At 41.7% G+C, this 26,795-nt stretch overlaps 1 protein-coding gene across 4 annotated transcripts in view; it reads right to left on the bottom strand.

Annotated features, from left to right (window-relative positions):
• The window catches only part of BAZ1B (bromodomain adjacent to zinc finger domain 1B), an 82,612-nt gene that overhangs the window by 8,620 nt on the left and 47,197 nt on the right, over nucleotides 1-26,795 (bottom strand). For all 4 annotated transcript variants that reach the window (XM_031665494.1, XM_031665496.1, XM_031665495.1 and 1 more), the window contains 8 exons: nucleotides 21,533-21,671; nucleotides 20,096-20,229; nucleotides 16,874-16,979; nucleotides 16,022-16,120; nucleotides 13,513-13,690; nucleotides 9,870-10,052; nucleotides 2,768-2,915; nucleotides 1,161-1,308 (listed from right to left, as the gene is read on the bottom strand). In XM_031665494.1, the coding sequence (XP_031521354.1) occupies nucleotides 1,161-1,308; nucleotides 2,768-2,915; nucleotides 9,870-10,052; nucleotides 13,513-13,690; nucleotides 16,022-16,120; nucleotides 16,874-16,979; nucleotides 20,096-20,229; nucleotides 21,533-21,671 (1,135 nt within the window). The remainder of the gene's footprint in view (nucleotides 1-1,160; nucleotides 1,309-2,767; nucleotides 2,916-9,869; nucleotides 10,053-13,512; nucleotides 13,691-16,021; nucleotides 16,121-16,873; nucleotides 16,980-20,095; nucleotides 20,230-21,532; nucleotides 21,672-26,795) is intronic.

The raw sequence follows: 26,795 nt of genomic DNA, 5'->3' as shown, positions 1-26,795 counted from the left end.
CAAATATAAGGTGTCTCCTCCTCTTTACAAGGCCCTGTGTTTGGCCTTATTGAGGATTCAGGTAAAAAACAAAGCACAACCTCTACTCTCAGGGAATTCACAATCTCATGGGAGACAGACATGTATAAAACCAGAGACAAGATCCATGCACCAAAATACTATTTCAGAAAATGAAGGTTCAGCTGGAACACAGAGGAGAAACCATGAAGCCTAAGGATGCAAGCACTTTTCAAAAGAGCAATGAAATGTCAGCAAAGCCATGGGCAATTTACCCACTGGGAATTCCGGGCAGAGAATGCTCCCAGCTGGGAGAAAGGCACAAGAGGAAAGAATGAACAATAAATAGTCTGTAACAAGCACACAGATATGGGATCTAAAGCTAACTGAAAACCCAGGCTGGTGTTGTGTAAGAGTCTCAGAAGTGAGGACAGGAGTTGGGACTTTATTCTAGAGGCAAGGGGAAGACTGGAAGTTTGTGATCAGGAATGTGAGCAGATCGTTGCCTTGTGCACAGCATTCTGGTATCGCAATAGATGGGTGGATAAGAGGGGAGAAGATGTGATATAAGAAAGAGGAGTTGAGAAGCCTTTGGTGACAGATGTAGAAGGGACAAAAGTAGAAGGGACAAATGAGAGCAGAGACTATGGAGAATGGAGCGCAAGAAACTGGATCATAAAACATCTGGGCATTGGACTGATATCGTGGCAAATTAATGGGTATGTAGGATGAGGGAGAGACATTCATGTTCAAGTTGACACCCAAGTTCTACTCATGATAGGGAAGAAAACATTATGTATGGGTAAGGAAGGTAATCAGTGTGAGATTTTTAGCAGTGGGTGATTGCAGAAGTAATCATGAAGACACAGGAAGTGGGCAACAGGAGGCTAAAGGCAGAGAGAGAGATTTCATTACTTGAGAAGAAGGTATGGTCAAGAAGACAGAGAATGTGGCTGGCAGTGAAAACTAGAAATGTCAACATTCAGCTAAAATTAGATCAGAGTCCTTTGAGCTCCTATTGAAGTACTGTAAATGATCAGTTTCTGCTCCCAAAAGATGAACTTAAAGCTCCTTAGACTCATTCTGTTTGAATAACTCAAGCTTAATTATAACAGCTATTCATATTTATTCATTCAATTATTTTTAAAAGAAAAGATTCTCACCTGCCACGGGAGTTGCGCCTGGCAGTAGCGGGCTGGCAAGCTGGGCACTGCCACTCACCATCTGGTACTTCATAGAGGGCCGGCCTCAGACAAAACAGGTGGAAGGCTTTATTACACTCATCACACAAGATCAATTTGTCATCCTCACCTGCAAAGAGATGAATGTGAATAGCATTGTTGGGAGCACAGCAGCAGTCAATGAGCTGTAAGGAAGAGGCAATCACCCTATAATTCACGGCACACGAGAAGACATGTTCCATAGAATGCTACCCAGCTGCTGTTTTGTAAATGCAGGCATTTTCTAAAAAGAAATATAGCATAACTTAAGACTACAGATAATTTAGGAATCAGCTCTCCTAATTTATATCCCAAAACCTACCCATGGCTAAGACAGGACAGTTAACAATTACTAAGAGGCACAAAAAACCCAAGTGAGAGCAGGAAATTTTGCTGCTCTTTTGACCTCCTCAAACGTTTCTCAACTTACGCCTAATGGGTTCTCTCTCTCTGTTTTTTTTTTTTTTTTTTTGAGACAGTCTTGCTCTGTCGCCCAGGCTGGAGTGCAGTTGCACAATCTTGGCTCACTGCAACCTCCGCCTCCCAGGTTCAAGTGATTCTCCTGCTTCAGCCTCCCAAAGTGCTGGGATTACAGGCGTGAGCCACCATGCCTGGCCCCTGACGGGTTCCCTTATATTCGAAAAAGTGTTATGCTGAGTCAACTTAATATGGTCATCTCTCCTTCCAACCTTCATTCTAGAGCAATTGAACGCTTTACAGCAACTGAATTTTACGTAGATCTTTTCATCTCTAACCTAACTCAGAAAATAACTCTAGCCAATGAAAAGCCAATCACAAAAGGGCTTCTAGCCATGAAGTTCCTTTTGCACACACGAGACTGCATGCTTCTCACTTTAACTGGACCACCTTCTGCTGAAAGCACGTACCTTACTTCACAGATGACAAAAGTTCTGAGCCAATCAAAGGATATAAAACTAAACTAAAATAGTTAAAAGGATTAACTAATTTTGTTTTCTGTAGAAAATCAGGAGATTGAAGAGATCAATTGCTTTTATGTTACGCTCTACAATGAGGAACAAAGGGTGTGCTCTGATTCCCTGGCATGACATTTCAAAGACTGGCATGTTACAGACCTCCAGGAGAGTAAAATCTATACCATACTTATATTCTGTGTACACAAAATTCTTTTGGGTAGAAATGAAGATCTTGGGAATAGAAATCCTACCCCTGCCGGGCATGGTGGCTCACGCCTGTAATCCCAGCACTTTGGGAGGCTGAGGCAGGTGGATCACCTGAGATCGGGAGTTGGAGACCAGCCTGACCAACATGGAGAAACCCTGTCTCTACTAAAAATACAAAATTAGCTGGGTGTGGTGACACATGCCTACAATCCCAGCTACTAGGGAGGCTGAGGCAGGAGAATCGCTTGAACCCGGGAGGCGGAGGTTGCGGTGAGCTGAGATTGTGCAACTGTACTCCAGCCTGGGCGACAGAGCAAGACTCTGTCTCAAAAAAAAAGAAAAGAAAAGAAAAGAAAAGAAATTCTACTCCCTAATACACCCACATAAGCAAATTTGATTTAAATATACCTTTCTTTCGACAAACTTTGCACCTAGCATTTTCTGCAGACATATCCCACTTGATACAGGCATCAAGCATTCCAAGCAGCACGTGCATCCTGGAGAAAGTCTGAGCTTCCCGGATTGCTGTCTTCCATTTCTCCAGTGCAGATGCAACCTAAACAGAGACCAAACCAGGCTAGCATTACTACAGTGACCAAAGACACTGAGAGAGAACTAGGAACAGGTGACAGTATGAGTGAATTCTGAGGACACTTGCCTCCTAGAACTTCACTAATCTAAACTATTTATTCTTACAGAAAAAAATCAAGGCTCCAACGGGTGAAAAAAACTTGCCAAAGGTCACACAGAGATGCAGTGGGAGTGGATGGATGACTGGGCACAAGCATGTTCTAGGGACCAAGACTCAGTATAATTTAAAAATAGGATCACCTGTATGCTGTAAATGCTATAATGCAACAATTTTATACAGCTAATAAAACTCTGATTTAAAAGATAATAACCTACCACAACACCACCAATCCAATACCACAGCTGGATTTCAATGCCCTGCCCGAAGCAAAGAGGTCCTTGTGAAGTAATGAATCTCCTAAAGGAAAAGAGCCAGTTACCCTGGAAGGCCATGGGCTTTAAAATACAGGTGCCAAGGAACAAAGATAGCCGAATTTGTTCCGAAGTGGGGTACTACACAGACTGGGGTGAGGGATGAGGGGAACAGGGCTGCTTTTTCTCTTTCCTATAGAAATAGAGAATCACAGGCGGTACGTGATTCAGCTCAAGCCTGTAATCCCAGCACTTTGGGAGGCGAGGCGGGCGGGATCATGAGTCAGGAGATCGAGACCATCCCTGGCTACTGCAGTGAAACCCGTCTCTACTAAAAAATACAAAAACTAGCCCGAGGAGCAAAGTGGCGGTGCCTGTAGTCCCAGCTACTCGGGAGGCTGAGGCAGGAGAATGGCGTGAACCCGGAGGAGGAGCTTGCAGTGAGCTGAGATCCGGCCACTGCACTCCAGCCTGGGGGACAGAGCAAGACCCCGTCTCCAAAAAAAAAAAAAAAAGAAATAGAGAATCACAGAGAGCCCTGTGCATATAAATTTATGGGTAACAAGTACTATAAACACACACACACAAATCTACATTTAAGAAGCTGCTGAAGTTCAACTGGAAACTGACTGATTCCTTACTCCAACCTCCGTTGTAGATATTTCAACATCTGCTTTGAGAAACAGCAATCTCCTCCCTTACTTTTGCAGAGCTCCACAGTAAACTGAGGTCCACAATCACAGCTGCCTTGCTGTCTTCTCCCCTGATAAATGGAGAGCTGACACACACTACTGCAGATTCTTTTCTTGAGAGGATAATCCAAATCTTTTCAATGGAATATCAATGTAAGAATTTTAGGTTCGGTTCTTTAAAAGTGCTTGAGAACTGGCAGGGAATGACTACAAATAGGCTTTGCTGTCCTCTAGCGGACACTCACATGTAGTGCACACAGTATGGAAGGAAACAGTCCTGGGCAGTCCTGCTTTTTACTATTTCCTATCAATGCTAAAATCTCAGCATACAACAGCTTATCTGACCTCATTAAAACTTTTTTTTTAAATTTGAAGGTATTTTGGGAATAGGCTTATTTAACCTTTTTTAAAAAAACAAATTTTAAATAGTATCACATAGTAATAGGTAGCCCTTGTAACTGGCTTCTTTCACTAAGCATGTTTCTAGGTTCATTCGCAAAGCATGTAACAATACTTCCATCAGTTTTACTGCTGAACAATATCTCACTGAATAGATGTTCCACATTCTGTTTATACACTCATCAGCTGACAGATATCTGGGCTGCTTCCGTATTTTGGTTATTCAGAATCACCCCATCTTACGATGGGTCAGACCTATGACTTCACAATGGTGCAAAAGTGATACACATTCAGCTGGGCGCAGTGGCTCACGCCTGTAATACCAGCACTTCAGGAGGCTGAGGCGGGCGGATCACAAGGTCAGGAGTCTGAGACTAGACTGGCCAATATGGTGAAACCAGGTCTCTACTGGTTTTTGTAAAAATACAAAAATTAGCCGGGCATGGTGGTGCACGCCTGTAGTCCCAGCTACTTGGGAGGCTAAGGCAGAAGAATCATTTGAATCCGAGAGGTGGAGGTTGCAGTGAGCCAAGATTGTGCCATTGCACTCCAGCCTGGGCGACAGAGTGAGATTCCGTCTCAAAGAAAACCAAAAAAAAAGTGATACACCTTCAGTGGGCTCCTCGATTTATGATAGGGTTACACCCAGATAAAACCATCGGAAATTATAAATACTGTAAGTCAAATAATGGGTTTATTGTGACACAGCCCCATCCTAAATTCAGGAGTATCTGTAATCAGGATGTCAGGACAAATGCCACTAGAGTAAACAATCAAACAAAACCCAGGATTTTGCCAAATAATAGTCTTTTCTATTTAATTCAATAAAACAAAATAAGCATTAAAAACTGAAATCATCCACTATTACAAAAAGATTTGAGAGAGAATCCATTTTTATAAATAAGGAAACTGAATCCCAGACTAGAGACTGATAGAAGCTCATGCAACAGCCTAGTGCCAGTTGAAAAAACTTTGGCCCTTGGTAAGTAGAAACCTTCAAAGCAAAGAGCAGTGGAAAATTTCAAAGCTGTGGTTGAGTTGACCTCTGGTGGGGAACCACAGGGCATAATGCCATTTTAATGCAGAACACTGCTAAACTACTTACTAGGCAGCCTAGCTGATTTTCCAAGAAACTCTTCCATGCTTTCCATTTATGTACTGTGTCTGGACCTGCAAAGTTCTCACATTTTCCTCCCCAACTAAGCTAAGAACAAATCTCATCTGACAAACTGAGTTTACTTCACTGTGGAACACGGGACTCAAGAAGTTAATGAGAATCCTACAGTGACGGATGAGTTCTCAATGAGAAGAAAGCACTGCTGCAGGAAAAGAAATGGAAAGGACAGATGTGACTCTTGGACAGATCACATCAAGAAACTCTTCTGTATTCAACTTGAGTTAAAAACAAAACCTATGTAGTAGTAAGACTAAAACTTACGCCTAATGAGAAGAGATTTAGCTAAGAAGACTGTTTAATATCTTAGACAGTCTAATATCTTAGACTGTTAACTGTTTAGTATCTTAGACATCATCTAAAAGGTTACCTAGGTGCTATATACAGTCATTTAAAAGGAACACAGGGCCAGATGCTGTGGCTCCTGCTTGTAATCCTAGCACTCTGGGAGGCCAAGGCAGGTGGATCACTTGAGCCCCAGAGTTCAAAACCAGCAACATGGTAAAACCTTGCCTCTACAAAAAATACAGAAAACAGCCAGGTATGGTGGCACATGCCTGTGGTCCCAGTTACTTGGGAGGCTGAGGTGGAAGGAACACCTGAATCTAGGAGTTTGAGGCTGTAGTGAGCCAAGATTGCACCATTGCATACACCAGCCTCAGTGACAGAGTGAGACCCTGTTATTCACTCATAAATAAAATAAGCATAGGCTGGGGCATAGTTGCTCACACCCATAATCCCAGCACTTTGGGAGGCCAAGATGGGAGGAGTACTGGAGCCCAGGAGTTCAAGACCAGCCTGGGCAACGTAGGGAAAACCCTTCTCTACAAAATAAATAAATACATAAAAATTTAAAAATTTGCCAGGAATTGTGGCAGGCACCTGCAGTTCCAGCTACTCAATATAAAATAAGAAAAGAGCAAATATGACATCGGGTAGATCTGTGTGGACTAACAGAACAGAGTGGACAGGTGTCTAGGATATACTGATAAGTGAGAAACTGAAGAATATTATGTACGCATAGTAAGATTCCATTTTGTAAAAAATCCAACAAATCTTTGTACATACGTAAAATGGACATTAAACTATTAAAAAAGTGACATCCTTGGGCAGTGAAACTAGGGTGGGAGTTATATATTTTACTTACCTCTCATTTTATTTACTTACAATAATAAAGCATGCTACATTTAAAAATAAAAAGTGAGGAAACTGGATATCTAATATGAAAAAAATGAAGCTGAAGCCTTACCTTCTACCACTGACAAAAATTAACTCAAATGGATCAACGACCTAAATGTAAACGCTAAACTATAAAATATTTAGAAAAAAACAAGAGAAAGAAAGGTTCATGACACTGAATCTGGCAATGATTCGAATATGACATCAAAAGTGAAGGCAAAAATGATAAAAAAAATAGGTTAAGTTAGACTCCATGCAAATGAAATGCTTGTATGCAAAGGACACTATCAACAGAATGAAAAGGCTACCCACGGAATGGGAGGCTATATTTGCAAATCATATATCTGAAAAACGGTTATTATCAAGAACACATAAAGAACTCATACAACTCAACAACAAAAAAACCCAATTTAAAAATGGGCAAAGGACTTGAATATACATTTCTCCAAATAAGGTAGAGAAATGGACAATAAGCACATGAAAAGATGCTCAACATCATAAATCATTAGAGAAAAAGAAATCAAAACAAAATGAGATACAACTTCATATCCATTAGGATGGATACTATTAAAGAAACAGGATGAAGGCCAGGCACGGTGGCTGAGGCCTGTAATGCAGCGCTTTGGGAGGCCAAGGCAGGCGGACCACCTGAGATCAGGAGTTCGAGACCAGCCTGGCCAACATGGTGAAACCATATCTCGACTAAAACTACAAAAAAAATTAGCCAGGAGTGGTGGTGCACACCTGTACTCCCAGCTACTTGGGAAGCTGAGGTAGGAGAATTGCTTGAACCCAGGAGAGTTTGCAGTGAGCCAAGATCACACCACTGCACTCCAGCCTTGGCGACAGAGGGAGACGCTGTCTCAAAAAAAAAAAAAAGTATTGGCAAGAATGTGGAAAAACCAGAACCCTCATGAGTTGCTAAAGGGAATGTAAAATGGTATAGTCACTGTAGGAAAGCGTATAGTGGTTACTCAGAAAAGTTAAACATTGAATTACCATATGATCCAGCAATCCCACTACTGGGTATACATTAAAAAAAAAAGTTAGAAGCAGGTACTCAAATATTTGTTTTTGTGGTTTTCTTTTTTTTCTTTTTTTTTTGAGATGGAGTTTCGCTCTGTCACCCAGGCTGGAATGCAGTGGCTCCATCTCTGCTCACTGTAGCCTCAGCCTCCTGAGTTCAAGCGATTCTCCTGCCTCAGCCTCCCTAAGAGCTGGGAATACAGGTGTGCGCCACCATGCCCTGCTAATTTTTGTATTTTTAGTAGAGACGGGGTTTCACTATGTTGGCCAGGCTGGTCTCAAACTCCTGACCTCAGGTGATCCGCCCACCTCGGCCTTCCAAAGTGCTGAAATTACAAGCGTGAGCCACTGTGCCCTGCCGGGACTCATATTTGTACACCTATGTTCACAGCAACATTATTCACAATACCCAAAGACAGAAGCAACCCAAGTGAGTGGATCAACAAAATGTGGTACACAGACATGATATAGTAAATATATTTGGTCTTTCTCCGCAGACTAAAACCTTAATAGGAGTGTCTTTCGTTATTCAGAGGAGCCCCTTTGGATCACACCTAAATTTATGCTAATGAGGCTTTCGGTGAGACCTCTAGTTATGAGGCTGGTCACCAGAAAGACCAGACAATTAGAAGGCTGGAATGTTCAGCCCTACCCACAAGTTCCTGAAAGGTAGGAGGAAGGGGAGACTTGGGAGATTAAGCTCTACAACGATACTGGAACAAGATTTGATCAGCTTCAGGTAACACACTCGGAAGTTGGGAGGAAGGAGTGTTCAGAGAACACATGAAAGCCCCACGTACCCCTGCTCCGCCACCTTCCTTGTTCCATGCATGTCTTCCATCTGGCTATTCCTGAGTAGTATCCTTCAAAATGACCCGGTTAACCTAAGTAAAATGCTTTCCTGGGTTCTGTCAGGTATTCTAGCAAATTATCAAACTTAAGGAGAGGGCCGTGAGAATCCTAAATGTATAGATGGTACAGGTGGCAACGTGGGACTTGCAACTGGCATCTGAAGTGAGAACAGTCTTGTGGGACTGAGCACTTTAACTTGCAGGATCTGACACAAACTACAAGTAGATACAGTCAGAATTAAACTGAATTTTAAGAGTAGTTGGTACAGCAGAGAACTGAAGAGTTGCTTAGGGTGGTAAAAACCCCACATACTTGGTGTCAGAAGTGTATGAAAAAGTTCTGAAGACTGATGGTGGTGATGGTTGCAAAACAACGTGAATATACTTAATGCCACAGAATCGTACACATAAAAATGGTAAATTTCGGCTGGACATGGTGGTTCACGCCTGTAATCCCAGCACTTTCGGAGGCTGAGGTGGGCGGATCACCTAAAGTTAGGAGTTCGAGACCAGCCTGGCCAAAATGGTGAAATCCTGTCTCTACAAAAAATTCAAAAATCAGCCAGGCATGGTGGCATGCACCTGTAATCCCAGCTACTTGGGAGGCTGAGGCAGGGGAATTGAACCTGGGAGGTAGATGTTGCAATGAGCTGAGATTATGCCACTACACTCCAGCCTAGGCAATAGAGTGGGACTCTTTCTCCAAAAAAAAAAAAAAAAAAAAAAAAAAGTAAATTTGTATGTTATGCATACTTTTAACCATGATTTAAAAAATATCTAGAGCAAGCATGGCTGGGCACAGTGGCTCATGCTTATAATCGAACTTTGAGAGGCTAAGGTGGGAGGATAGCTTAAAGCCTGAAGTTCAAGGTTACAGTGAGTTATAATCAAATCACTGCATACCAGCTTGCACAAGAGCAAAACCCTGTCTCTCAAAATTAAATAAACAAATTTTTAACGTGTTTAAAGTCACCACCACCTTTTAAAAAAAGAAAGCAAACTCTGGTTAAAGGTGGGAAGGCCACATCCACTGTGACCACCACCCAATGACCAAGAAGCAGGGCTGCACTCCACAGGCCAGTGTGAAAACCACAAGAAGGGGTAGAAAGTGATTAAAAAAAAAAAAAAGGAACACTCACTCAGGGCACAGTGCCTACAGTAGCTAAAATGCATAGGGTTATATTATTTTAAGACCAAATCACACTCACCTACACAATCAAAAACTACAACTTCAAACAACAAAATACCTTTGCTTCCTCTACCATTTTCTTCTCTTCATCCACTTCCTCAGTTTTTGCTGAATCTTCGCTTTGGAGTTTTCTTCTCTTTTGCTTGGGAGCCATGAAGCCTTGGAGAAATTTCTTTATGACACTGGCCTGAAGGGCAATCACACACTCACCAAAATCCTTCAATTTCTCTAATGAAATGACCTATAGGAAAGGATTTTAAAACCAGACTGAGAGAAGGCCAAGAGGAAGATGAAAGGAATCCATCCTCAAATTCAAATAAATCTAGACTCAAATGCCACATAACATTCATTTAACAAAATCAAGAGCCACATACCATTAATTTAACTGTGCTCCTCAGTTCGCTGCATGGCTTATGTATTTTAAAGTAGCTGACTGGTCGGGCGTGGTGGCTCACATCTGTAATCCCAGCATTTTGGGGGGCCAAGGCGGGCGGATCACCTGAGGTCAGGAGTTCGAGACCACTTTGGCCAACATGGCAAAACCCCATCTCTACTAAAAATAGAAAAATTAGCCAGGCGTGGTGGCATGTGCCTGTAATCCCAGCTACTCGGAAAGCTGAAACAGGAGAATCACTTGAACCCTGGAGGCGGAGGTTGCAGTGAGCCGAGATCGTGCCACTGTACTCCAGCCTGCGTGACACAGCGAGATTCCGTCTCAGAAAAAAAAAAAAAAGTACTTAACTACTTCCCTTTTGCCAGCTAAGGGATCCACCAAATGAGTTACATAGTTGATTCATTCAATAATGACTGAGTGTCTACTATGTTTAAACTATAATCTTTTTTTTTTTTTTTTGAGACGGAGTCTGGCTCTGTTGCCCAGGCTGGAGTGCAGTGGCCGGATCTCAGCTCACTGCAAGCCCCACCTCCCGGGTTCACGCCATTCTCCTGCCTCAGCCTCCCGAGTAGCTGGGACTACAGGCGCCCGCCACCTCGCCCGGCTAATTTTTTTTGTATTTTAGTAGAGACGGGGTTTCACCGTGTTAGCCAGGATGGTCTCCATCTCCTGAACTCGTGATCCGCCCGTCTCGGCCTCCCAAAGTGCTGGGATTACAGGCTTGAGCCACCGCGTCCGGCCCCATGTTTAAACTATAATCTTAAGGCAAAGACACTCTGAGAAAGTAAAATAAAAATTTGCTGACTTTCCAACTTAATAATTTTTTAAAAAATTTTTTTCATATTTGTAACTTGCTTCCAGCATGTAACTAACTACATGTAAGGTAGTGTGTTTTACAAACTTGATCTCCTTTTTTTTCTTTTTAAAGAGACAGGTCTCACTGGGTCACCAAGGCAGAAGTGCAGCAATCACAATTCAGTGCAGCCTTGAACTCCTGGGCTCAGGTGATCCTCTTGCCTCAGCCTCCCCATTAGCTGGGATCCCAGGTACATGGCATCATACCTGGCTAATTTTTCAAAATTCTTGCGCAGGCTGGTCTCAAACTCCTGGCCTCAAGCGATCCTCCTGCTTCACTGATCTCTTTTTAAGCCTCACATCTACCCGATAGATGAGGAAACAGAAGTTTGGCCACTTCATCAAAATCATGTGCCCAACCAGGTGTGGTGGTGGCATATGCCTGTAGTCCCAGCTACTCGGGAGACTGAGGCAGGAGTTTGAGGCTGCTGTCAGCTATGATCTGTGAATAGCCACTGCACTTCAGACTGGGTAAGAATAACAAGACCCATCTCTTTTTTTTGAGACAGAGTTTTGCTCTTGTCGTTCAGGCTGGAGTGCAATGGCACAATCTTGGCTTACTGCAACCTCCACCTCCCGGGTTCAAGCAATTCTTCTGCCTTAGCCTCCCAAGTAGCTGGGATTACAGGCATGTGCCACCACATCCAGCTAATTCTTGTATTTTTAGTAGAGACGAGGTTTCTCTATGCTGGTCAGGCTGGTCTTGAACTCCCAACCTCAGGTGATCTGCCTACCTCGGCCTCCCAAAGTGCTGGGATTACAAGCGTGAGCCACCACATCCGGACAAACAAGACCTATCTCTTAAAAGATCAATTAATTTAAAAATAAAAAGAAAAGAAATAAAAAATGTCCTTAAACACTATCTTATCAATCACATAAGACATGCCAATTAGAAGATAACATTTTAATAGTCACAAAGAAAAATGATACCCCAATGTCAGCAAGATATAGGCCTGAATTTGGCACAAAGTAGGCAATTAATGAACATTTGCTACACAAAAAGTAAACGTGTAACATCTGAAACCTGCAAGACCCTTTGGGTTCAATAATTCTTTTTAAAAAAATCATTAAGAACCATAAAGATGTTTCAATCTTTTTTCCCAGGAAACGTACCAAGAATTCACCACAAGATTAATTAAAAAGAAAAAATGTGCATATGTAAGATACACATATTATTTGCTTATTCTAATAGCAAAAAACCCCCCCCCAAAAAAAACAACAAAAAAAACCTGCTAGAAGAGTTGAAAAGTACTTATAAATTAGGAAAAATGGCATGGGGGGATGTAAATGAACCTGTTCATAAAAATCACAAAACCATAAGAGCACACACATTGGCTGGGTGAGGTGGCTCACACCTATAATCCTAACCCTTTGAGAGACTGAGATAGGAGGATCTCATGAAGCCAGGAGTTTGAGATCAGCCAGGGCAACATAGTGAGATTCTGTCTCTACAAAATTTTCCATTTGTGTGTGTGTGAAACAGGGTCTCGCTATGTTGCCCAGGCTGGTCTTGAACTCCTGGGCTCAAGCAATCCTCCTGCCTTGGCCTCCCAAAGTGCCAGGATTATGGGCGTGAGCCACCATGCCCAGTCTCTATAAAAAAATTCTAAAAATCAGCCAGGCAGGGGTTGCTTGTGCCTGTAGTCCCAACTACTTGGAACCCTGACATGGTAGAATCACTTAAGCAAAGGAATTTGAGGTTGCAGTGAGCAATGACTGTGCCACCATACTTCAGCCTAGGTAACAGAGAGGGACCTCATCTCTTTAAAAAGAAAAAAAAGACAAAACATGTCATAATGCATGAGGAATTTGAAAAGACCCACAAATATTAATATGCCTAGAATTATGTGGACTTATTGATTTAAAATCAGTAAAAAAATGGTTTACAATAGTAATTGCTGCATAGTATTCACCAATCTTCGACACCTAAACCTACCTGCTACGGTGTATGGGATCTTTTGAGAAGTTTCACCCATCCCACTGAAGGGTCCCTCTGAGCACTAAAGGACAGGACTGTGATGACAGCCCACTGGACAACATGAGTCACGCCCAACATAAATAGAAATCTGAGCTGACTGAGTGTGAAGAATGGGCAAGTGCAGGATACACAAGCATGTTTTACACCTGAAAGCACAGGCATCGCAAGGGAAAGATGTGAAATGATGCTGTATGACTAGAGCCTCTACAATCAGTTTTCATCCACCTTAGTAGCAAAGCTCTTTTCATACCAAGGTTGTAAGCCAATTATTAAGCTTTTCTGGATACCAGCAAAAGATAACAAGGAAAAAATACATGTACGTAAAGTATTTTTGGTTCCATACACATCTTCCAAGACAAATCCAAACATCTGATTTCCAGGAAGGTCATGCTGGGAAGTCAAGAACAGCATCAGGGAACAACTTCAGATTGAGTTTCCATGAGTAATTCAAGGGGGATTTTCTTATATTCTTACCCGGGCTTCAAATTCTGATGTTTCTTCCACATATCCAAGTCCTCCTTTTTGTAACCTTGTTGCAACTTCAATGAGATCACTACGAAGAAAGTTTAAAAGCTCCTGGTTGCCATCACAGGATTTTAGACCCAAATTTGGTTTCCGAGCTAGATGAATAGAGTGAATAATGTCCTGGTATCTAGAAGATTTGGGACAAGAGAAAAGGGAAAGAAAGAAACCTTTTGAAGATGTTCTTCAAATTTCAATTACTTAACATTTTATTTCTAGAAAACTTACTTAGATCTCTTTCACCTCTCCCTGGTGTTTTTTTTTTTTTTTTTTCCTGAGACAGGGTCTTGCTCTGTCACACAGGCTGGAGTGCAAAGGTGCCATCACAGCTCACTGCACCTTCAAACTTCCGCACTCATGCAGTCCTCCGACCTGAGCCTACAGCTGGGATTACAAGGCATGTGCCTCCACACCTGGCTAATTTTTTTTATTTTTTGTAGGGATGGGCTCTTGCTTGCTATGTTGCGCAAACTGATCTCAAACTCCTGATTTCAAGTGATCCTCTCCCTTAGGCCTCCAAAACTGCTGGAATTACAGGTGTGCACCACCACACCCAACCACTTCTAAGCTTTTAATGGTAGGAATCAATCTTCATATTTAGTGAACAAAACAGATCCTTTCAATTCAACACACGCAGCATCAAATGTGCTGCCCAAAGAGAAGGAACATCATAGAACTATATTCCTTTGGGGCTCTGTGTACTGACACTTTCCTTTGTTCTTTTTTTTTTTTTTTTTTTTAGATGGAGTGTCGCTGTCGCCTAGGCTGGAGTGCAGTAGTGCGATCTTGGCTCACTGCAACCTCCATATCCCATGTTCAAGCGATTCTCCTGCCTCAGTCTCCCTAGTAGCTGGGACTACTAGGCGCCCGTCACCACGCCCGGCTAGTTTTTGTATTTTTAGTAGAGGCGGGGTTTTGCCATGTTGGCCAGGCTGATCTCGAACTCCTGACCTTGTAGATCCACCTGCCTCCGCCTTCCAAAGTGCTGGGATTACAGGTGTGAGCCACTGTGCCCGGCCCTCCTTTATCTTTCTTAATTTGCCTAGACACATCTGTATTCAGACAACACAATTCTGAATGCAATTTTAATTAATTTACACATTAAGCAGTGGACTAACATCAATATTATGTACCTATTTTCCTTCGCAAAAGTCTGGCAATGGTGTAGAGTATGTACTGAATCACATTTTCCTTCCCTCTTCCATCAAACCTAAACTCAACCGTGAAATTGAGCAGAGTCAGAAATAAGAGGTGGCATTAAGCCAAAATCTTATCCTGGCTTTGATAGAAATGTCTACAACAATGGCAGTCGCAAATTTAGATGGAGTTGATGCTACTTTGTAGACAGAACAGGGTTTTTGGTTCTTTTTAATTCATATGGCATGAAATTCACGAACTTGAAGCATGTACTTCAGTGGTTTTTGTTGTAGAACCACCACAACTATGTAATTCCAAAACATTTTCATCACCCCAAGCAGGAATCTCTTACCTGTTAGCAATCATCACTCCCACTCTTCCCTTCCCCTATCCTCTGGCAACCACTAATCCACTTTCTGTTTGAAATAGATTTGCCTATTCTAAATGTTTCATTTGAATGAAATCATACACCACATGGCCTTCGATGTCTGACTTATTTCACTTAGCATGTTTTCTAGGTTCATCCATGTTGTAGCACAGAACAGTACTTCATTTCTTTTTGCGGCTAAATAATATTCCATTATTTGAATATTCTAAATTTTGGGCATTTTTTGTTTCATTTTGTTTGAGATAGCGTCTCACTCTGTCACCCAGGCCAAGCCAGAGTAAAAGGGCATGATCTTGGCTCAGTGCAACCTCTGCCTCCTGGGTTCAAGTGACCAACTCAGCTCGGCCTCCCAAGTAGCTAAGACTACTTCATACACAAACCACCACACCCAGCTAATTTTTGTATTTTTTGTAGAAACAGAGTTTCTCTATGTTGCCCAGGCTGGTCTCAAAACTCCTGGACGCCGAGACATTGGCCTACCTTCACCTCTCAAAATGCCAGGATTACAGGTGTGGGCCACCACACAAGGCCTGGATATATACCAAATTTTATTTATCCATTCCATCAATTGATCGTCATTGCCATTGTTTCCACCTTTTGGTTCTTCTGAATATTGACAGAACACTTCTGGACACCCACCCATCCGGGCCTGCATCTGCAAAGCTGTCTAACAACCATGAGGCTCACAGCTTGGTGCTGGCACATGTTCTTTAGTGCATAATCCTGCTACTCTACATATAGATGGCCAAAGGCATATTTTTCCAATAAGCATAATGTGCCAAGAAAATATCAGGCAATATGAACACAAAACGGTTACACATTTAAAATATTTTACTTTAGTAACTTTAATGAATAATAATAAAAAAAAACCCTCAGATATTTATATCCAATGCTAAAGAGAAGTAAGATGTGACGAGTAAGATGAAAACCTCTTACCTCTTCTCTAGTCTCTCTTTAAGTTGACTTTCCCTTATTCCCTGAGGGTGAAGACAGTTTAACAACTCATCCAGCTCCTTTTGACTATCACATAAAAACCTGTAGGGGCAAAACAGACCTGATAACTCTGAAAAAAAAAAAAAAATTCAAAATCAAACACTAAGCAAGGGATCTAGAGTTGGTGGTGGGACTTGGGAGAACAGAATTCCAAATGTGTTCACAGTTTACTATCTAGAAGTAGAATTAAGTAATTTACTATTTTCATGATGACTAATGTTAACTCTGTACTAGGACACCGGAGCCAATATGGTTCCTATTAAAATATTAAATGAAATTTTATAAAGTTAATTAGCATACTTGTCCCTTTCCCTCCAGAGAGTAAACCTATACCCAAAATTCAAAAATGAAACGTCATTAAACCACAGATGATCACAGTTAAAGTCACAGAATGGATCCTCTAAAACCTAGCTCACTGCCTAAAAGCAGAATTACACACAAAGGAAACTAACGGCTATGCACACAATTTGTTAATTAATAAAAGTTAAGGAAAATCTTAAATACTTCTATTCCCAACCAAACTTAAGCTACATTTTTACTGCTATATAAGATACATCACATAATACACAAAGTTATATTACAAGGGGGGAAAATCAAAATTCCAACCCTTAAAAAACAAGTATCTTCTTAACGAAAATCAGGTCTGCTAATGCAAGAAGCTTTGGTACCCAAAATATCAAAGTCACACAAAGTATCCTGAGCATTATTAACTCACTGGCATCACTATACTAAATACTTTCTTCCTTAACAATTAAAAGGAAAAAGAAAGAGCAACCAGATGAATGCTCACATTACCATAGGTTCTGTCCTTGTTTAGGTGTGGTTGTCTCTACAGCAACTTCTGTTGCTGGTCCATGTTGTGTGTTCATGTTTGCATTTTTACCTAAGTTTGCTTTCTTACCTAAGAAAAATTGAGATATTAGGTTGACTACAGTAAATGCCCAATTGCTAGTTTCAAACCTAAGCAGTACCCAGTGCCAAACTCAACAATTTGTAACAACACAGATGGTTCCTGTGAAATATCAAATATATCTTCATGTATAATAGATGCTACTTTCTCTTACGTATCTTAAACACAGCATGTTATCTCAGATATTTGCTCTCTGAGGTGGAATCGCTGCACAATTCCAAAGTTTAAAAGTACTGCAACTTAGAATGAAGAATGACTATCTTTATATCAAAGCAAAATAAAGAACTTACTCCTTTTACATGATGTTAAGAGCAAAGGCATCTGTAGTGAAGCAGAAGCAATGAGAATACATAAATACCATAGACTCATCCTTGGAGGTTTCAAGTGGCAAATAATACAACTAACTTTTTTGTAAATCAGTTCCTATATACTAATACATAACTTTAACATAGATATATTTTGAGCCAATTTATCAAAGCCTATCTTAGCTCATCACAATATTTGTGTTTTGTTTTTTTGAGACAGAGTCTTGCTCTGTCGCCCAGGCTGGAGTGCAGTGGTGTGATCTTGGCTCACTGAAACCTTCGGCTCACTGACACCTCCGCCTCCCGGGTTCAGGTGATTCTCCCTGCCTCAGACTGCCAAAAGGCTGGTATTATAGGCGCGCACCACCACGCCTGGCTAATTTTTGCATTTTTAGTAGAGATGGGGTTTGACCATGTTGGCCAGGTTGGTCTCGAACTCCTGACCTCAGGTGATCTGCCCACCTTGGCCTCCCAAGTGCTGGGATTACAGGTGTGAGCCACCACTCTTGGCCAGTCATCACAATACTTAGCTTACAATAAGCCTTACCTTACAATAAGCCTTACTGCATACTATGACTGTTTCTCTTCTCTTTCCCATTCTCCCCGCTTTAACCTGAAACATCTCTGCAATACTACTAACACATAACCTTGTTTAGTCTTTTCAGAATGTTGCTCTGTCACCCAGGCTGGAGTGCAGTGGCACAAATCTTGGCTCACTGCAACCCCTGCCTTCTGGGCTTAAAACAATTCTCTTGCCTCAGCCTGCCAATTAGTTGGGATTACAGGCACCTGCCACCACACTCAGCTAATTTTTGTATTTTTTGTAGAGACGGGGTTTTGCCATGTTGGCCAGGCTGGTCTTCAACTTCTGAGCTCAAGTGATCCACCTGCCTCAGCCTCCCAAAGTGCTGGATTACAGGCATGAGCCACTGCATCCAGCCTCAGCTGGGTAATTTTAAATAGAAACTGCCATTCTAGAACTGGAAAACGTGAAACAACATCCACCAGGATGCTCTAGAAATGAAGGTTCTGGGTCCCCAACCTTGTCTTAGGGACACATTATAAAGTAACACTCCCTCATCCCACTGAAATCTCTTCCAAATCTAAACATCCAGGCTCCACAGTTACTGCTCTCAAATCTAACTGCCCTCACCTGAGTGTTCATGAAGTCTACCAAAACTAGATTGTTCTAACAAGTGACATAATCTATGCTCAATATAATTCAACATACAAACACCTTAAATTTGAAGTTTTATTTGAAGGAATGTTTATTTTTGTAAATTAGTAGTATTCTTACTTAACAATTTTGTGAGTTTCAAGTTTGAGTTAGGAATTTCTCTAACATGAAAAGTTACTTTAAAAAAAAAGATTTATCAATGAAGCACAAGAATCTAGTACTCAGGAAGCAACTTTTTTTTCCTTTACCTCCCACATGACACCAACACATAAGCAATTTTCATTAGGTTACAGACAGGAGAGCTGAAAGAAGTTTATGGATCATTTAACCTAGTGATTCTCGACAGGGAGCACCGCTGCCTGCCATAGGCATCTGGCAGGATCTAGAGACATACTTGGTTTTCACTGCTACCACCCAGTGGGTAGAGGGAAGCTCCTGAATGCACAGGACAGCTCCCAGTACAAAAAACTATCTTCCTCATCAGTGTCATGGTGGGAGAAAAAAAAAAAAAAAGGTTCATCTAGCCCAAAATGTCAGCAACACTGGGGTTGAGAAAACCTGAGCTAACCTAAGAATCTTATTTTTTTAATTAAAATTTGTTTAATTTCTTTCTCGAAATATACTCAATACATACACTTTAAGAAGATGAATATATATTCAGAAAACCATTCACTGTGTATTTCTTTTACAAACTGAACACATATACCCAGCACCCAGATGAAGAGAAAGAATATTACCAGTGTCCCTACATGATCCCTTCTCAGTCACTCATTCTTCATTAGGTATTTGCTATGTTTCTCCTCACAAGAATTTTAAGGACCTTATCTGTCTTGTTTGCAGCTATACCCCTAGCATTTAAGACCTTATCTGTCTTCTTTGCTGCTGTACCCCTAACATATGAAAAACTGCTTCACAAATAGATTCAGCATAAACACTGATTGAATTAATTTTAACAGTAAAAGAGGGTCAGGTGCGGTGGCTCACACTTGTAATCCCAGCACTTTGAGAGGCCGATGTGGGTGAATCATCTGAGGTCAGGAGTTTGAGACCAGGTTGGCCAACATGGCGAAACCCTGTCTCTACTAAAAATACAAAAATTAACCAGATGTGGTGGCAGACACCCATAGTCCCAGCTACCTAGGAGGCTGAGGTAGGAGAACTGTTTGAACCCAGGAGGCGGAGGTTGCAGTGAGCCGAGATCGCACCACTGCACTCCAGCTTGGGTGGCAAGAGTGAAACTCCGTCTCCAGAAAAAAAAAAAAGTAGAAGAGGACATGTAACACTGCCCTTCTTAGCCCCCATACCTCAGTTTCAGCCCTTGAGGCACCTACAAAGGCTTCCAAGGGACAAAGTTTGAAAACTGCTCCTATAAAATCTAATACCCAAATATCCTAATATTCAAGCTCTTCATCTTCTCACACTATGCTTAGAACAAAGGTAGTAATCAAATGTGGGTTTCTTTCCTTCTGTCTACACATTTCACACCTACCCATGTCACTCAAATTGATCTAAGACCACAATAAAGAAATTCTGCAAATGGAAAAAGTGACAGAGGAAAGGCAGTCCTTAATGTTGAGCCCACTAGAGCAGGGTGAACTCACTCTTAGATATACAGATATACTCACTGCGGGGACAGTAATCCTCATCAGCAGAGACTGTGTGGTCTTTGCAGTGATGGTTGAATCGGTAGTCAATGCTATCATGTACCCAGCCTTTTTCAATGAATAATCCTGGAACTTCATCTGAGAAGAGCCAGTATCTACAAATCACAACCAGTATTAGTAAGACAATGAATAGATCAGGACTGCCGGATGATTTTACTGCTGGAGAAGATAATTACAGAGTATCATTGAGCATTCAAAACCACAGTTTACGGAATTCTTCCTCTTCAGAACTCTAGACAGATAAAAATTGCAAGGTAAATCAAAGTATATGAGAAATGTTGAAACTGGAGACTAGTTTAGTGTCTGTAATTTGTGTAACTTCTTTTTTTTTTTTTTTTTTGAGACAGTCTCGTTCTGTCGCCCAGGCTAGAGTACAGTGGCCTGATCTCAGCTCACTGCAAGCTCCGCCTCCCGGGTTTACGCCATTCTCCTGCCTCAGCCTCCCGAGTAGCTGGGACTACAGGCGCCCGCCGCCTCACCCAGCTAGTTTTTTATATTTCTTAGTAGAGACACGGCTTCACCGGGTTAGCCAGGAGGGTCTCAATGTCCTGACCTCGTGATCCGCCCGCCTCAGCCTCCCAAAGTGCTGGGATTACAGGCTTGAGCCACCGCGCCCGGTCACTTCTTTCTTTTTTCAATGGAAATAGGGTCTCGCTATGTTGGCCAGGCTGGTCTTGAACTACTGGCCTCAAGCAATCCTCTTGCCTTAGCGTCCCAAAGTGTTAGGATTACAGGTGTGAGCCACCACGCCCAGCCCCAATTTGTGTAACTACTAATATTTCTCCTTCTTTAGGTTTTACAAAATGTATGCATTTAAAACCTATTATCATTTTTAAAGACTTGTATTTGGATTACATTTCACCTATCACCATCATTTAAGCTTCCTACTTGTGGTATCTTCAAGGGCATGAGTATGTTTTACTTAACTTGCAACTCTAGCATTTGGCAGTTAATATTCAATAATCATCAACAATTCTGGCCGGGCGCGGTGGCTCAAGCCTGTAATCCCAGCACTTTGGGAGGTCGAGACGGGCGGATCACGAGGTCAGGAGATCGAGACCATCCTGGCTAACACAGTGAAACCCCGTCTCTACTAAAAATACAAAAAAAAACTTAGCCGGGCGAGGTGGCTACTCGGGAGGCTGAGGCAGGAGAATGGCGTGAACCCGGGAGGTAGAGCTTGCAGTGAGCTGAGATCCGGCCACTGCACTCCAGCCTGGGTGACAAAAAAAAAAACAATCAAAAAAAAAAAAAAAAAAAAAAAAACAATTCTGTTTCCAAATAGAAATGGAAAACTGAAGAGAGAAGCTTGCCTATTCTTATACTTTAGGAAATTTTCATAACTAACAGCAATGTAAATAGTCCTAAAGAAAACAAAAATTCGGTTGAGGAACTGACCTATTATGGTTTCGATCTGTGCCAATAGGAGTCCTGCGCATGACTAGTTTGGCCTTGGCAATCCCTTCCTGGAAAGCTTTCTCAGCAGCTGCTTTGTGCTTCCGTATTCGTTCTTCTTCAGCTTGGCGTTCCAGTTTCACTATTAAAAAGACTCAATCAGATATTTTCCTAGTAAATCCCACTCTTACAAATTAAATAAAATATGGAGTAAAAAGTGGCTAGTGTACAGCAGTTGTTTATAAAATCTTAGTTTGCTTTCCCTAATTCTAATGTTGTAAGAAATGACATGTGAGGCAGCAACATCTAGTCCTCCTACACTCCTTGAATTTTGGTGACATCTCATCCCTAACTCAATGCAAAATCTTTTATCTCCAAAATATCACTTCTTTTTGTTTTCGTTTTGAGGCAGAGTCTTGCTCTGTCACCCAGGCTGGAGTGCAGGGGCGCGATCTCGGCTCACTGCAACCTCTGCCTCCCAGGTTCAAGCAATTCTCCAGCCTCAGCCTCCCGAATGTAGCTGGACTACAGGCACACACCACCACGTCCAGCTATTTCTGGCATTTTTAGTAGAGATGGGGTTTCCCCATGTTGTCCAGGCTTGTCTCAAACTCCTGACCTCAAGTCTCAGCCTCCCAAAGTGCTGGGATTACAGGCATGAGCCACCATACCCGGCCAAAATATCACTTCTTAATATATTTTAAACAATCCTGAAGAAATAGTTAACAGTCCATAAATGGGACTAACTGAAACATCTTCTGACAGGTGCACCTACAGGATCCTCAAAAAGATCATGATAAATAAAACCAGTAAAGTAACTATTTCAAAATAAAACATACTTCAGTCCTGAGGAATCTGATAGTAATTTGGCTTAACAGCCCTGATGACAAGAAAAAAAACCCTGAAAAACGGCAGGGGAGCACTTGTGAATAATAATTATTTTACACTGAACACCTATTTTTCTAATTATTCAGCAAGTTACTGTTAATGATAAAAATTTTATTTCTGATTATTCATTAATTAGGTTTGAAATTTCCTTCAACAACAAAAGCAGCCCACTAATTTTGAAAGTTTTTCCATAACTGTCACAAACCCTGACACCATAGAGTACAGAGCAATGCTATATACATTGTCACAATTTTTAAAAATTGTTCATTGTTTTTTTAGAGACAGGGTCTTACTATGTTTGCCCATGCTGGTCTCAAACTTCTGGGCTCAAGCAATCCTCCTGCCTCGGCTTCTAAGAGTGCTGGGATTAGAGGTGTGAGCCATTACACTCAGCCCCAAGAATTTTTAACCCTGATTGTCTTATTGACAATAACATCTACAATAAGATGTGAATCTGGAAAATGCATCTGTCTAAAGATGTTACTTTAAAAACTTAAGATAAATTCCATTTAAAACATGGAATTTGTTACCTTTGATAAACAGTTTTCTAGCCCAAATGACACTGTATATTTTTAACAATGTTTATAGTAAAAAACAGTACAAAGGTAAATGATAAAAAAGAGAGAGAGAATGAGTGAGTGATGGCCCAATTATTACAGTGAATGTAAAGTTTAGTCTCCCAAGACCACAAACAAAGAAACATAAACCAACTTAGGACAAGTCACCAAAGCAAGACCCAAGTTCTGACTCAGAGGTTACAGCACTGAACTAGTTATCCAAAGACCTGAACTCTAATCCAAATACTGATTTTGGTAAAATATTAATATCATGTCCTTTGTTTCTATACAAATAACAGAATATCATCTTCTTTTCCTTTCTCTTAAGATAAATATAAAACACAGCGAAGCAGTCCAAAAATGCAAGAAGAAATTATTACGTTTCCGATAAAACAGGGCCGAACGTTTTAACCTACATTCTGCTTTATCTGGAGTACAGTTACACTTTTTTTTCTCTTTTTTTGAGACAGAGTTTCTCTCGTGTTGCCCAGGCTGGAGTGCAATGGTGTGATATCGCCTCACCGCAACCTCCATCTCCCAGGTTCAAGCAATACTCCTTGCCTCAGTCTACCGAGTAGCTGGGATTACAGGCATGTGTCACCACACCCAGCTAATTTTGTATTTTAGTAGAGACAAGGTTTCTCTGTGTTGGTCAGGCTGGTCTTGAACTCCCAACCTCAGGTGATCCGCCCACCTCAGCCTCCCCAAGTGCTGGGATTACAGGCGTGAGCCACTGCGCCCGGCCGCAGTTATACTTTCTTGATAGGTTTTGTTTTGAGATGGAGTCTCGCCCTGTCACCCAGCCTGTAGTGCAATGGCGCGATCTCGGCTCACTGCAACCTCTGACTCCCTGGTTCAAGCAATTATCCTGCCTCAGCTTCCCGAGTAGCTGGAATTACAGGCGTGTACCACCACGCCCAGCTAATTTTTTTTGTTTTGTTTTTTGAGACACAGTCTTGCTCTCTCCCCCAGGCTGGAGTGCGGTGGTGCAATCTTGGCTCACTGCAACCTTGGACTCCCTGGTTCAAGCAACTCTCCTGCCTCAGCATCCTGAGTAGCTGGGATTACAGGCATGCGCCACCACACCAGGCTAATTTTTGTATTTTCAGTAGAGACAGGGTTTCACCATGTTGGCCAGAATGGTCTTGATCTCCTGACCTTGTGATCCACCCGCCTCAGCCTCCCAAAGTGCTGGGATTACAGGCGTGAGCCACCGCGCCCCCAGCTAATTTTTTGTATGTTGGCCAGGCTGGTCTCAAATTCCTGACCTCATGATCCACCCGCCTCGGCCTCCCAAAGTGTAGGATTACAGGCGTGAGCCACAGAGCCTGGATCTTCACAGGTCTTTAAAACTGTAAATACAATGGGCAGGGGCGGTGGCTCACGCCTTTAATCCCAGCAATTTGGGAAGTTGAGGCAGGCGGTTCACTTGAGGTCAGAGTTTGAGACCAGCTGAGCCAACATGATGAATCCCCATCTCTACTAAAAATACAAAAATTAGCTGGGCATAGTAGCGGACGTCTTGTTATTGCAGCTACTCAGGAGGCTGAAGCACGGGAATGGCTTGAACCTGGGAGGCAGAGGTTGCAGTGAGCCAAGATCGCACCACTGTACTCCAGCCTGGGCGACAGAGCAATGCTCTGTATCCAAACAAATAAATAAAATGGAAAGTACATATTATATATGTGTACTCAGGCACAGTATGCATTATATGTAAAAATATTTCAATGACCTTAAGGTAGTGTAAACTAAGATTTATTCTAAAAGGAATACACATTTTCTAATAAAAGAACTATTCAAGCCAGGTGTGGTGGCTCAGGCCTGTAATCCCAGCAGTTTAGGAGGCTGAAGCGGGAAGATCACTTGAGTTTAGGGGTTTAATACCAACCTCCACAAATAATAAAAAGATTAGCCAGGCGTGACACACGCCTGTAGTCCCAGCTGCTCGGGAGGCTGAAGTGGGAGGATCACTTGAGCCCAAGAGGTCAAGGCTGCAGGGAGCTGAGATCACACTGCTGCACTCCAGCCTGGGTGACAGAATGAGACCTTGTCTCAAAATAAAATAAAAAAGAAAATGTTGAAAAAGAACAAGCTGGAAGATCAACACTTTCCTATTCCGAAACTTACTACAAAGTAATCAGCACAATGTGGCTTTAACATAAAGACAGACATACAGATCAACGAAATAGAATTCAGAGTCCAGAAATAAGCTAACGTATCCTAGAGTCGTATGATTTTTGACAAGTCTGTCAAGGCCATTCAATGGGGAAAGGTTTACCATTTCAAAAAATGACACTGGGACAACTGGAGAGCCACACACACACAAAAAAATAAAGCTGAACTTTTACCTTACACTATAAAAATTAGCTGAAAATAAAAGACCTAAATTTCAGATGTAAAACTACAAGATATTTGGAAGAAAACAAGAGTAAATCTTCATGACCCCAGGTTTGGAAACAGATCCTTAAATCTAACATCAAATCTATGAGTAACAAAAGAATAAACAGATAAAATGAACCTCAACAAATTTAAAAAACTTTTGTGCTTCAAATGATACTACTAAGAAAGTTAAAGGACAGGACAGGCGCAGCAGCTCACAGCTATAATCCCAGCACTTTGGGAGGTCGAGGCAGGCGGATTACTTGAGGTCAGGAGTTCGAGACCAGCGTGGTCAACATGGTGAAACCCCATCTCTACTAAAAATACAAAATTAGCCAGGCGTGGTGGCACACACCTGTAATCCCAGCTACTTGGGAGGCTGAGGCAAGAGAATCACTTGAATCCAGGAGACAGAGGTTGCAGGGAGCCGAGATCACACCACTGCACTCCAGCGTGGGCACAAAAAAGTGTGAAACTCTGTCTCCCAAAAAAAAGTAACAAAAAAAAAAAGTGAAAGAACACACAAAATAGATTAAAATATTTGTAGACCAGGTATCTGACAGAGAATTGTATCTAGAATATATAAAGAGCTCTTACAACTCAATAATAAACAACTCAATTTAATAATGGGCAAATGATCTGAATTACTACTTCTCCAAAGACACACAGGTAGCCAGGAGACACATGAAAAGATGTTCAACATCATTAGCCATCAAAGAAATGCAAATCAAAACCACAATGAGATACCATTTCACACCCACTAGGATGACTACCATCAAAAAGTCAGAAAATAACAAGTATTGATGAGGACGGAGAAAAGTGAGGACCTTTAATTCGCTGCTGGCGGGCATGTAAAATTGTGCAGCCACTTTGGAAAACAGTCTGGCAGTTTCTCAAATGGTTAAACATAACCATATGACCCAACAATCTCATTCTAGGTATTAACTCTAAAGAAATCAAAGTATATGACTGCTCAAAAACTCATTCACCAATGTTTATGGCAGCATTATTCATAACAGGCAAAAGATGAAAACAATCTAAATGTTTATCAAGTGATGAATGAGAAACAAAACGCGGTATATCCAAATAATGGAATATTATCCAGCCACAAAAGGGAATGAAGTACTAACACATGCTACAACATGGATGAACCTGGAGAACATGCTAAGTGAAAAAAGCCAGCCATAAAAAGGCTGCATATTACATGACTGCATTTACATGAAATATCCAGAATAGGTAAATCCACAGACACAGAGAACAGACTGGTGGTTGCCGGGGGATGGGGACAGGGGAGAAGTGAGTGACTTTTGGGTTTTCTTTTAAAAATGTTTTGGGGGCCGGGCGCGGTGGCTCAAGCCTGTAATCCCAGCACTTTGGGAGGCCGAGACGGGTGGATCACGAGGTCAGGAGATCGAGACCATCCTGGCGAACACGGTGAAACC

This window comes from Papio anubis, chromosome 4 (assembly GCF_008728515.1).
Source record: "Papio anubis isolate 15944 chromosome 4, Panubis1.0, whole genome shotgun sequence".
Classification (NCBI taxonomy): Eukaryota; Metazoa; Chordata; class Mammalia; order Primates; family Cercopithecidae; genus Papio; species Papio anubis.
The sequence above is the reverse complement of the archived record's forward strand: the minus strand, read 5'-3'. Positions and strand labels throughout refer to the sequence as shown.